Genomic DNA, 12381 nt, shown 5'->3' with positions numbered 1-12381 from the left:
ACATTAGCTCTTAAAGTACGCCTAACAAAATGTTACCTCTACAGTGTACTATATTATGGAGTGGAATCATGGACGTTAAATGTAGAGACAATGAGACGACTTAACGCCTTTGGAATGTGGACTTATAGAAGAATGAGGGTTTCCTGGGTAGATAGAATTACGAACAATGAAATACTGAGAAGAATAGGTAAAGAGAAGGAAGTTGAACTTACAATTAAAGAAAGAAAGCTACAGTACCTCGGACATGTGATGCGGGGCGAGAAGTATGGCATCCTACGACTCATAATGCAAGGAAAGATAGATGGCAAACGAAGCATCGGAGGAAGACGAATTTCATGGCTGAAGAACCTGAGGGAATGGTTTGGATGTAGCTCAAAACAACTATTTAGAGCTACTGCCTCAAAAATTAAAATAGCTATAATGATTTCAACCTCCGTAGCGGAGATGGCACCTGAAGAAGAAGAAGAACAAAAGCGAATGAATCGAAAGACAAAATGTTTTAGAAAACCTGAGGCTATAGTTGGGTTTTAATTTCAGTATTTTATAAATGATAGAATAATCCACCTAAATCAATTTACATCAAATATCTAAATGGTTTTCGTGATAAATCCCGGATTGCGAGTTGTTTATCGCCGACACCACATAGACACGACATACACACGACCTACCTACCTCGACACCGTAAGGTACAAGAGGACGGCTTAAGTAAGTAAGTAAGTAAGTAAGTAAGAATAATCCACAGGGTGACGCGAACTTTGAGAAAAAAGCACAGTTTGATTCGTACACCCGGTATATAATGACAGTTTGACTGTATAGCAATAATATTATTACAGCGATATTGTCAATGAATAAGGCTATAACGTGATAAAAAATCGCTTAAATTGGACAACAGGTTTAGGAAATTTGAAACATCAAAATGACCAAATTTTTAGTGGATCGATTATTTTGCACTGCAGTGTATTTCAGGTCACAGTGTGAAACGATTTACGAGATCAGATGAGCTCTTTGAAATCTACAATATACATACATCACTCAGATAACTTCAATAGTTAGAGTCTGTTTTCTTTGGAACCACATACTGCTTGTTTCCTTTATAAAATATCACATATCAAGTTTTTTGTGAATTTTGTTATTTAACATGCGTTAATTTAGTTCAGAAGCTATTGACATACCCATAATTAATTCAACATTTCATAGAAGTGTTGATTGTATAATTGACTTATTTTTTATTTTCAAACATTATGGTTAAATAATACGCCCTTAAAACAAACTGTTCCAGTTTAAAATCACCGTCTATAACGGGCATTAAGCAAACAATCTAAAAACCCGGCAACAACTCACCTAAACATCTGAATGGTTTCACCCATCTCGCTGTTTTACATTTTCCCCTCGTTTGAGCTCCCGTTGACGATCCAGCTCGACACCAAGCTCCGATCTTCAAGTAATGGCTGCTTTCTACGATGTTTGTTATGTCTCTCTTAGGATATACCTGCAAAGACAGAAAATTCGTTAAATGGCGAAGAAAAATATAGGTACATGCTAACTTTTTCATTTTTATGTAAATATATTCTTGTGCATAAAAATCTCGAATGCGACAAAATTTTGTTCCCTTTTCAGTTACATTAAGAATTAGGATTTTACTAGAACAGGGAAATATACATTGAATAACTTATTACAATGTTTTAATATACATTGACCGGTAGAATTATTATTTAGAACTGTGAGTTCTATTCTTATTTTATAAATAATTTTTTCTACCCTCATACTTTAATATATCAATTACAATTTCAATACCTGTATCATAATGACTTTCCTTATGATACAGATTTTGAACCAATAGGATTGCGAGATGACGTTCTGTGTCGAAGGTGGCACACACGCAATGAGCAATGTCAAATCAAATACATACGCTTTGACAGTTCACAATATTTAAACAAACTGACAAACTGCAAGATTAAAGGTCCCTGCATATTATCATGCACGTAGCGTTTTCAGCACGTAGGGTTTAGTTTCCGAAAAATATGATTTAATGGTTTTAAATATGAACAATTCACACTGTCTGGAACGTATCGTATCAGACACCTTACGTTTTCGTTCAGTAAACGTCGCTGCATATTAACATGCACGTAGTGTTTCCAGCACGTAGTGTAGTCTCCGAAAAATCTGATTTTACTGAAAGGTGTCTGATACGATATGTTCCAGACGGTGTGAATTTTTCATATTTAAAACCAGTTTAATCATATTTTTCGGAAACTACACGCTACGTGCTGGAAACGCTACGTGCATGATAATATGCAGCGACCTTAAATCTTTTTTAAGAAAATGTCTGAAGATGATAGGTATATTGAAAATTTAACTCCATGAAAGTTACCGACGGAAAAATCGCAATAAAACATAGGGAAAGGTATTTTCGCTATTTTTGGAGTGGGGAATTGACAGTAGAGTAAACAGCTTTCCGAAAATTCAAATCACTTACTATCTACCTTATGGACCCATTACTCAATATTAGAATAGATATTGACCATTGGACATAACGTGGATATACCTAAGTAAATATTGGAAACTAGAATTCCACCACAAAGCCAAAACGTTCTCCACGAATGAGATCAAGCCGTTTACCGCAGAAGGTTCGGATCAAAAATATTTACTACCAAAGGTGGCTTACAATATTTTTGAAATTATAGTTTAGTCGGGATAGCATTTGACCTTGCATGGCGAGCTGCCTGAAATTTTATTACTCTAACCATTAGGGGGATCACAAGTAGTGTAAATTTAAAATCGCGACTAAATTCCGCCGTTGCGTTAGACGCCATCTTGATTTTAGAGAAGAACCGGTGTTGCTCAATATCTTCGCCATTTTCAACTTTTCAAGAAAAATGGTAGGTACTGAAATTGTTCCACATGCGACTGCAATTCTTTTCTCACAATTTTTTTCGTCCGGTCGATATTTTCCGAGTTAAGGGGCAACATTTTTGATAGGAGGGATACTCCAATTATTGAATTGAATCTCGTTTATTATTAATTTAACCTTCCAACATAATTGTACATAAACAAAATGTAGAATTATATTTTATAATATTTTGACTACTCTCATTTTTTTGCAAAAATTACTATTTTTGAGGTCGCCTGTATGCGGTAAAGGCGCAAGCGTAAGATCTTGCAGAAAATGGTTATACAGGAATTGTTTTTGTTTATTATCTCGGCCATTTTAAACTTTTCAACAAAATGGCAAATACAAGTCGATAATCAATTGTTTGTAAACAAAAAATGACTTGACAGATTGAAATGAAACTTCACACATGTTCATATGAAGAGTGTACCAACATAACAAAATAAAATTAGACCAGTAGCAACGCCTTCTCTTATCGAACCGCAAAACTTATTGAACAGCCTAGTACTTCCAGTACTTTGGACTAAAACATTAATCAAAGTTATCAATAGGTATGCTGTTGACCTTGACATCAATAGTGTCGTTGTCTAGTGCTATTTCAAAGATTTCTTCAGCGTATGTATACATGTTGAATATCCACGAGGAAAAAGTTTTCCTGTGGTTGGCTGTATACCATTAATATATTTAACAAGACGATAAAATCCTTTATAAAAGGTATATTTGTTAAAATCCCTAAAAAGAGCTACATCACAGAACAGAACTAGTTTTCGATCGGATGACCGATCATCATCAGTGTTTACGTGAATCTAACATGCTAACCACCAAAATAAAAGATATGTGGGTAAAAACCCTTTACAATTGATCCGTCATAGGAACATAAATGAAAAATGTGAAATTAAACATTGATGTTTAAAATATCCAATGTTTTATGCTCTAGGTACCATTGAGCTCGAGTTTGACTTGTTCACATCATGACTATATGATAGCAAGTCTCATATAGTCATGATGTGAACAAGTCAAACTCGAGCTCAATGGTACCTAGAGCACAAAACATTGGATATTTTAAACATCCATGCTTAATTTTATATTTTTCATCTATGTTCCTATGACGGATCAATTGTAAAGGGTTTTTACCCACATATTTTTTATTTTGGTGGTTAGCATGTTAGATTCACGTAAACGATGATGATGATTGGTCATCCGATCGAAAACTAGTTCTGTTCTGTGATGTAGCCCTTTTTAAGGATTTTAACAAATATACCTTTTATAAAGGATTTTATCGTTTATGTTGAATAATGTCGGTGATCAGATACAACCGTGGTGAACTCTGTTTCTTGATTCCGGTAGAGATTTGAGATTATGTAGTTGTATGTTATATCCATACGCCTATAACTGGCTATAGAAGGTACGCCAGTTGTCAATGAAATATATAAAAGCATCGTAGCACTGGTAATAGCAGTTTTAAACCAAGATTTTACCTGCTTCACTCCCACTTTCTCCAAATCCTCTCCGACTGCATCTTTCCATCTTTTCCTAAGCGGTCCTACAGACCTTCTTCATCTGGTATTTCCCAAAACACACTTTATAAGGCGATTGTCGTTATTGCAAGTCACATATCCTGTCCATCTTAGTCTGTTGGCCTTTATATCTCTCACTAAATTTCTCTTTCCGAAGAGCTCGTTGTTGTGTCTGCATCCCCATTTGTTTGTCATGCTATCTCTGCAAGGGCCACATATCACTCGAATTTTTTCTTCTCTTTTTGTTAGCGTCCATTTTGGCTTCCATGCGCTACTGCTAACTGGTCGTATTACGGTCTTATATATCTGGATTTTCGCACTTTGTGGGAGAAGTTTTGACTTCATTGGATGTTGAATTACAAAAGAAGATCTGTTTTCCACCATTATTCGTGTTTTAACTTCCTGTTTTACTTTTATTTGTTATCATTGGTGATTGTTGCTCCTGTATATTTAAATACTTTAACCGCTCCTAAGTTATTATCGTTTATAGTATATTGTGCTTATTCGTCGTCGCTCTTGTTTTGAAACATCCATGTATTTTGTTTGTCTTCACTTACTTTTAGACCGATATTTAATGCTCGAGAAAATATCCTTAACTTCTAATGTTGATTGTGCTACTGCAACTACGTCATCGGCAAAGACGAGTAGGATCTTTGCTCCCAAAGCTGCTATCTCCGGTTTGATTTTTGGATCAAATTTTCGCATGACATATTCTAAGGCCAGTTTAAATACCAATGCGAACAACGGATTTACCTGTCTCAGTCCAAAATTTACGCAGAAATCATTTGGTGTTTTCCCCATATTCTAACTTGTGCAAAGGGGTTACTTACATACATTTTCGTTACCGCAGCTAGTTGCTTAGGTATGCCCAGATCAACCATTGCATTCCATAGTTTTAGATGATTAATTGAATCATAATTTTCCTCCTCTATCTATTCTCCTTCGTAAGGATGTAGTGACGTCATGTAAGTCGTTTGACTATTTCTGTCCAATTCTCTCTCTTCTGTGCGTGTTGTCTTGCTTCGGATAATGAGTAACCAGTCATGTCCTTTATTTGGTCTGACCATCGTAATGGAGTTCTTCCTCTGAATCTTCTGCCCTTTACGTTGCCTTCAACTATCATTCGTTCCATGCGTTCTCTTCTTCTAGTTATATGTCCAAAATATCTCAGTATATTTTGGTTGATAGTTGTGCTGAGTCTAGTTTTTATGTTAAGTTCGGCTAATATTGAATTGTTTGTGCGATGTGCGGTCCATGCTATGCGCAACATTCTCTGGTAGACCCACATTTCAAATGCCATTATACGTTTTGAATCTGCTTTTTTGATGGTCCAAGTCTCTGAAGCGTAGCTGACGATAGGAAATATTAACGCTCGAACAAGGCGTAATTTTGTGTTTTTTGTAATGTCAGTATTCTTCCATATTTTTGTGAGTTTGGCTGTTGCCTATCTGGCCATTATGATGCGCCTACGGATCTCGTTTTCGCATCGTCCACTGTTAGTAATAACGGGGCCTAAGTAATTAAATTGTCTTACCACTTCGTAACCTGCCAAGTCTCTTATCTCCGGTTGATTGTTTCTGATTCTATCGATGATCATTACTTTGGTTTTCTGTATATTTATTTTCAAACCATACTCCGTACTCACCGTTCCTAGCCTATTCATAATTTCTTCCAGTTCTTCTGGTGAAGACGCCAATATAACAGTGTCATCAGTATAACGTAGGTTTTTTTATTTTTCTTCCTCCTATCGTTGCTCCACCTTGCCATTCCTCAAAAACTTGACGCATGATGTGTTCAATATATATTTATGTATGTACTTATATTGAATAGAATGGGTAATTTTACCTACCAGTAATTATTAATTGAAGTACAAGTTGGAAATCATTGAATCTATACTTATTTCAAATGCCTACTTTTCATATAAGATTTATGTAACATAATATAATATACAATATCCACGTTCCATTTTCTTTTATAAAATCAAGGCGCCACTCTATACCTATATATTGGCGGAGACCAAATCCAGAATGCACAGGCAGAATTTAAAGCATCCGTTCAATACATTCTTTATCTATCGGAAATCATCTTACAGGAAATTTTCAAGTGCTGTATTGAATCTGCAGATTGCATCTTAACTCACATTTTTCAAAAATGAATATTTGAATAAAATATTCAAAGAAGATTTACTGCAGATGTAATTTTTGAGTACGACTGGAAACACGTCACGGATAAAACATCTCAATAAAATTGGGTTGAACTATTCTCTCTTTTGAACACGATATATACCGTCAGTTATTTCTGTTTTGGAGGTGTTAAACCAAGATGTCGAGGTTTGATAGAAAATTCAAAGATATTATATCTCCACAGACCGATAAACATCTGACGTGCAGTAACCTTTGAAAAAGTACGGAAATATTTATTTTTATTACGTGGCATGGTTATTTGGTATGTTAAAAGATTATGTACATATTGTTAGTTTTGTACGCATTGTCGTAGAAAACAACTTCTTTGTGTGCCGTGATTGTTTTTAAGTATTGGCTATCGTCGTATTAACAAGCTGATGAAATGTTTCCATTGTCTAACGTTATGCAGACAGAATTTTCTTCAGGCCCAGCGTTTTCCTTCGACTTTATGGAGTAAGAGATATTTAAGTCCTTTCATAGGCGTAACCAGGATGATCCTAAGGGGGGGGTTCCAACTACCTGAAAGGGGGGGGTTACAACTACTGGAAGGTCTCTGAGGGCTATGGTGTTAAGCGTAGAGAGCTCAAAGTACATCCCAATGGGGGGGGGGGTTACAACCCCCAAAACCCCCCCCTGGTTACGCCTATGAGTCCTTTCAATATATGAAGTATTGGAGCTTTCTCTTTTGATGATGTTGATTAATTCTCGTTCTTTGTGCATGGTCTCCAGCGCACGTTTGTTAGATATGTGTGCTGTCCACGGGATTCTGAGTATACCACGGTAACACCACAACTCGAACCTTTTTAATTTACTATATATAATCTTTAGACTTTCTACCCTCTTGGGTGTAGGTATTAACGTGTGCTCTGTTAACAGTGCACAGATCTCTTCCATTGCTTCCTGTCCTGTGCCATAGCCTTTGCTTCATTCCATGATATTCCTTTTTTGTCAAGAATCCTTGCTATCACTTCGTTCCACCTCTCTCTCGGTCTTCCTCTACTTCTTTTCCCCTGCACCTTCGTTTCCCATATCTTTTTAACTGGTACTTCTTTCTGTAGTCGTTGTAAGTACCCCCACCAACTTAATTGTCTTTTTTCAACATACTCCATCATTGTCTCGATTTTCAGTTCTTCTCTTCTGTAGTTATTCCTTACCCTATCCCTTCTAGTGACTCCTTGAACTCTGCGTAGATACTTCATTTCTGCTGCCTGTATCTTACTTTTGTGTTGTCTATTTAGTACCCAGGATTCACATAAGTATGTAAGTACTGGTCTGTATATAGCCTTACATACTTTTATTTTCGTATGTTTCAATACTTCTTTCTTGTTAATAATTATTTTTCCTATTGCGTGGTACAGTCTATTCACTTTATCAATTCTTTTATTAATCTCAGCTCCCTGTTTACCTGTTTCTTCAATGGTTACTCCCAAGTACTCAAATGATTGTACCTGTCTAATATCTGTATCACCTATCTGAACTTGTACATCCTCTCTTTCTTTGGCTCATAGTCATACCATACTTTTTTAAAACTGTGTTCCATGTTTCTACGCTTTTTTGTAACTCGTCTTCAGTCGCTGCTAAAATTACTACATCGTCGGCAAATGTACAATCTGCCATATCTGTGCTTTTCAGATTTCTATACCCTATGTGTAGTGGTCTGATTTTTGTTTTTGTTTCTTTTATTATTTCGTCCATAAACGTAATAAACAGTAACGGGCTCAAGCTTCCCCCTTGTCTTACACCTTCAGTTGTTCTGAACTGGTCGGATATCATATTTTTACTTATCACACGGTTTTTAGTGTCTCTGTATATTGATTTAGTTACCCGTATAAGTTTCTCTGGTATGTTTCGGTTCTTCAGACTTTTCCATACTTTTGATCTAGGTACTTTATCAAATGCTTTTTCCATATCAAGAAAACTGAGGTACGTCTTTTTCTTCATAGATAATCTTTTATTTATTATATCGTTTAACGTAAAAATGTGATCTTGTGTACATTTACTAGGTCTAAAACCACTTTGCGATTCTTCTAATGTTGGTTCTATTATTTTTCTCAGACTACTCTCTACTATTAACTCATAAACTTTCATCACTGTACTTAACAGAGTTATTCCTCTATAGTTGTTGCAATTCTTGTTGTCACCCTTCTTATATATAGGTACAATCAGACCAATTTCCCAGCCTGTAGGTATTTGTTCGTCTCTCCAAATCATTTAAAATATTTCTAATAACTTTTGTAATCCCATATCACCCATGTTTTTGATCACTTCTGCCGTAATTTTATCATGACCTGGTGCCTTTCCATTTTTTATCTTCCTAATCACGTCAGTTAATTCATCCATTGTAATGTTTGGTATAAAGTCAACTTCTTGCTCGCCCGTTCTTTCCTCATCTTCTCCACTTGTGCTGTGTGGTTCGTATTGTAGTAATTTCTGGAAATACTCTTTCCATCTTCTCATAATGCTCACTTCATCAGTCAGTAGATCTCCATTCTGATCTTTTATTGATGTTACTTCTTTATGTTTATTACCTCTTATTCCTTTTATGACCTTATAAAATAATTTCTGATTGCTTCTGCTATCATGTTCTAATTTGTCTCCAAAATCTTTCCAGGACTTTTGTTTTGCTGCTACTATTATATTTTTAACTCTTTTCCGCTGCTCTTTATATTGTTTATAATTTTCTTCTATTCGGTTACCTAAATATTTTCTCCACATCTCCTTTTTCTTGCGTGTGTGTCTCCTGATTTCCTCTGACCACCATGCTGTTAACTTCTGTTTACTGTTGCTTTTGTGTATTCCACAAACTCTCTCTGCTGTTTTTATAATTGTGTTTTTGAATGTTTACCACATCTGGTCCACTTGTAAGTTTTTCCATTTTTTCCTTCCTAATTCTTCGTTCAAAACATTTACATATTTGTTGGCTAAAGATTTGTGTCTTAATCTGTATGATTTGATTGTGCTAAATTCTTTTGTTATTGCTCTTTGGTTGTAATCCTCTGTTACTTCGTCTCTTATTGTTGCCACGAGTAAATAATGATCACTACCTATCTCTGGACCGCGTTTTACTCTTACATCGGCGATTTTCCTTCTATTTTCTTTTTCTATCAGCACATAGTCTATTAGGGATTTTTCACCTCTGCTAGGTTCTTCCCTTGTATACTTATCAATATCTTTGTGTTCCTAGAAAGTATTGGTGACGATTAAATTGTGTATTTGACAGTATACATAAAAAGTACTGCATTGTATATTTGACAATATACAAAACGTACAATTTTTCGACCACGGTACCACCTGGCACCCTGTGGATTTGTTTTAAGGAACTCTTTTTGGGTAAGTTTGTGAAAAAAAAAATCGGAATAATTTACCTAACGGGGGCGGCGATACAATCTGGACTATTTCTCCAGACGAAAATTGAAACATTAAATAAGCTTATTTCATAAAATTATGGCTTATTCCCAATAACAACTGCTTTCATAAAGTTTTATTTTTCAGTGGTTTGATATTATACTTTTTAAAAATTGTAAATTGGGTTTCCGGCAGTTTATTTTTATACCTTGGTTTAGATGAAGCATGTTAGCATATTTTCTTTCCGCATGAAAACCATTTTGATTCCCAACTTTCGTTTTATATAAAAATATATTTTAAATTTAGTTAAATCATGGATAAAAATGCACGAACATCATACTTCCCTTTATAAAGTAACCAACAAAACACACGGCAAACAAGACTTTTAGGTGCACAATATAAAAAATTGGTGCCATACACGTTCATAAAATTCAACAATTTTAAAACTCCCTCTTGCTCTTTTTGTTTCGAATAATTTTGTGGAATTTTTTCACTTTATCTCATAAATGCTTTTATTCGACGTCCATGGAAAAGCCAGCTAACAAAAGAAAAACATGTGGAAGCTTTAAAACGCTTTTTATGTTTTTCACGTAAATTCAGAGTTAATCGCTTATGACAACGGACACTGCCAAATGGCCAGGTTTTTCGCAGCCTCACTCATTCGAGGTGTCGTGGGATATATAAAATTATTTGGAGTTTAATGGAGAATCTGGGGACCTCATAGAAGGTAAATTTTACATATGAGAAATGTAACTAAAACAAGTCATTATGTTATGTTCTAATAAGTTAAAACCAATATACACTAACCCAAATTAGTGATGAGACGCGAGTTGTGGGTGTGCAGTGGCAAAATTCGAAAAAGTGGGGAAAGCTGCATTCTCTCTGAATTCACAGAGCAGATACATTCATGTCATTTGCGAGTAGAAACAAACGATAAATTCTGTTTTTGCAAAATTAAAAATTGATTAGTTTTATGTTAGGATTTTGAAAATGGCATTTTTTCAGTTCAATTATGCCTTTTTTCGTCTTCAAGTGCCATCTCTGCAACAGAGGTTGGCAATCATCATAGTTATTCGGACTTTGGATACGGCTGCTCTCAAAAGTTTATTTAATGTACATCCGTACTATTTTCTGAGGTTGCTTCTCTATTCTCCCTATGCTTCTTTTTCCTTGGATCTTGCCCTTCATAATGAGTTGGAGCAGGTTGTATCTCTCTCCATGTATAATATGCCCGAGATATTCCAATTTTGTGGTTTTGATTGTATTTAAGACTTCCATTTATTTATTCATCTTTCTCAGAACCTCTTTGTTTGGGACGTGTGCTGTCCACGATGTTTTCAGAATTCTTCTGTACACTCACAGCTCGAATTATTCTAGTTTCTTAATTGATGCCGCACTCAAGGTCCAAGCTTCCATTCCATAAACCAAAGTCGGAAAAACGTAGCACCTAGCCAACCTAACTCTTAGCCATAACTAGGGATTGCAATCCAGCAGCATTTTCAATCCAGCAGGATTTTTGCAAGATTGGACCAAATCCAGCTGGATCCAGCGCGGATCCAGCAATATATGGAATCAAAATAAAAACACGATTTTAAAGTTTCTTTGTCTGTATTCTAAATTTCTAAACAACAGAAACATGAATTATTAAGTTTTTTGGAAGTGACTCCTTAAAAAACATTTTATTTATCGTCTTATCGCCTAACCTACTTCGCACAGAACTGCCCATATAGCCGGTTGCAGAGAAAGCCCTTTGCCCTCTATGCTGGTCGGTTTTAAGGACACCAAATAGTCATATGCCTAAAAGTTTTTTCTTTCTTGTTTCAGTTCAATCTCAAGTTCTTGTTCCAAAGTAAAATGTAAGGGCTTCGGATTAGTTGGCCCATCTTCTTCCATTATGTCCTCTTGTCCTGGTTCCACAGTCACTTGTTTATTTATACTACTCACCAAATGTTTCATCTGTTGTCGCATTGCATTTTTTTTTCGGCATGGGAAATAACCAGGAGTGTTTAGTCCTTCTTCATACTTTTTTAGATTTTGTAAGTACCCTAATGTACCTGTAATTTCAGAGATGCGCCGTTCCGCGATTCTGTTGAGTAATGCGTCCTATAGATCGGCACTAAGGCTAGAGTCCTGGCTATTTATTTTGTCTAAGACAAATTTCATGGTTGTGTCGGCCGTTATCAAAGTGGGTTCTCTTCTGTAAAGAGCTTCTACAGCCAGTTTCACCGGTTAAATAGTGGTGATCAACTCATTGATTATTGACCAATCGCCAGCAGAGAATTTTACCGTAGAATAAATGTCTACCAACACTTTATCAATGCAAACTTTTAGGGTGTAGAAACTTTCCAGTATACTAAGCTACTGCTAGCACGATAGAATGAAAAATTGCCGACTCACGGCTTTGAATAAAGAGGCTAATGAAGAAATTAAGTAACTTATTTCGAAT

At 35.6% G+C, this 12381-nt stretch overlaps 1 protein-coding gene across 1 annotated transcript in view; it reads right to left on the bottom strand.

Moving 5' to 3' along the window:
* Positions 1 to 12381, bottom strand: part of LOC114324187 (amyloid-beta-like protein) — a 314926-nt gene that overhangs the window by 72471 nt on the left and 230074 nt on the right. Inside the window, exon 2 of the mRNA XM_028271943.2 lies at positions 1342 to 1489. Within this exon, the coding sequence (XP_028127744.1) occupies positions 1342 to 1489 (148 nt within the window). The remainder of the gene's footprint in view (positions 1 to 1341; positions 1490 to 12381) is intronic.

The sequence above is a fragment of the Diabrotica virgifera genome, chromosome 5 (assembly GCF_917563875.1).
Source record: "Diabrotica virgifera virgifera chromosome 5, PGI_DIABVI_V3a".
NCBI lineage: Eukaryota > Metazoa > Arthropoda > Insecta > Coleoptera > Chrysomelidae > Diabrotica > Diabrotica virgifera.
This window is presented reverse-complemented; position numbering and strand designations above follow the sequence as displayed.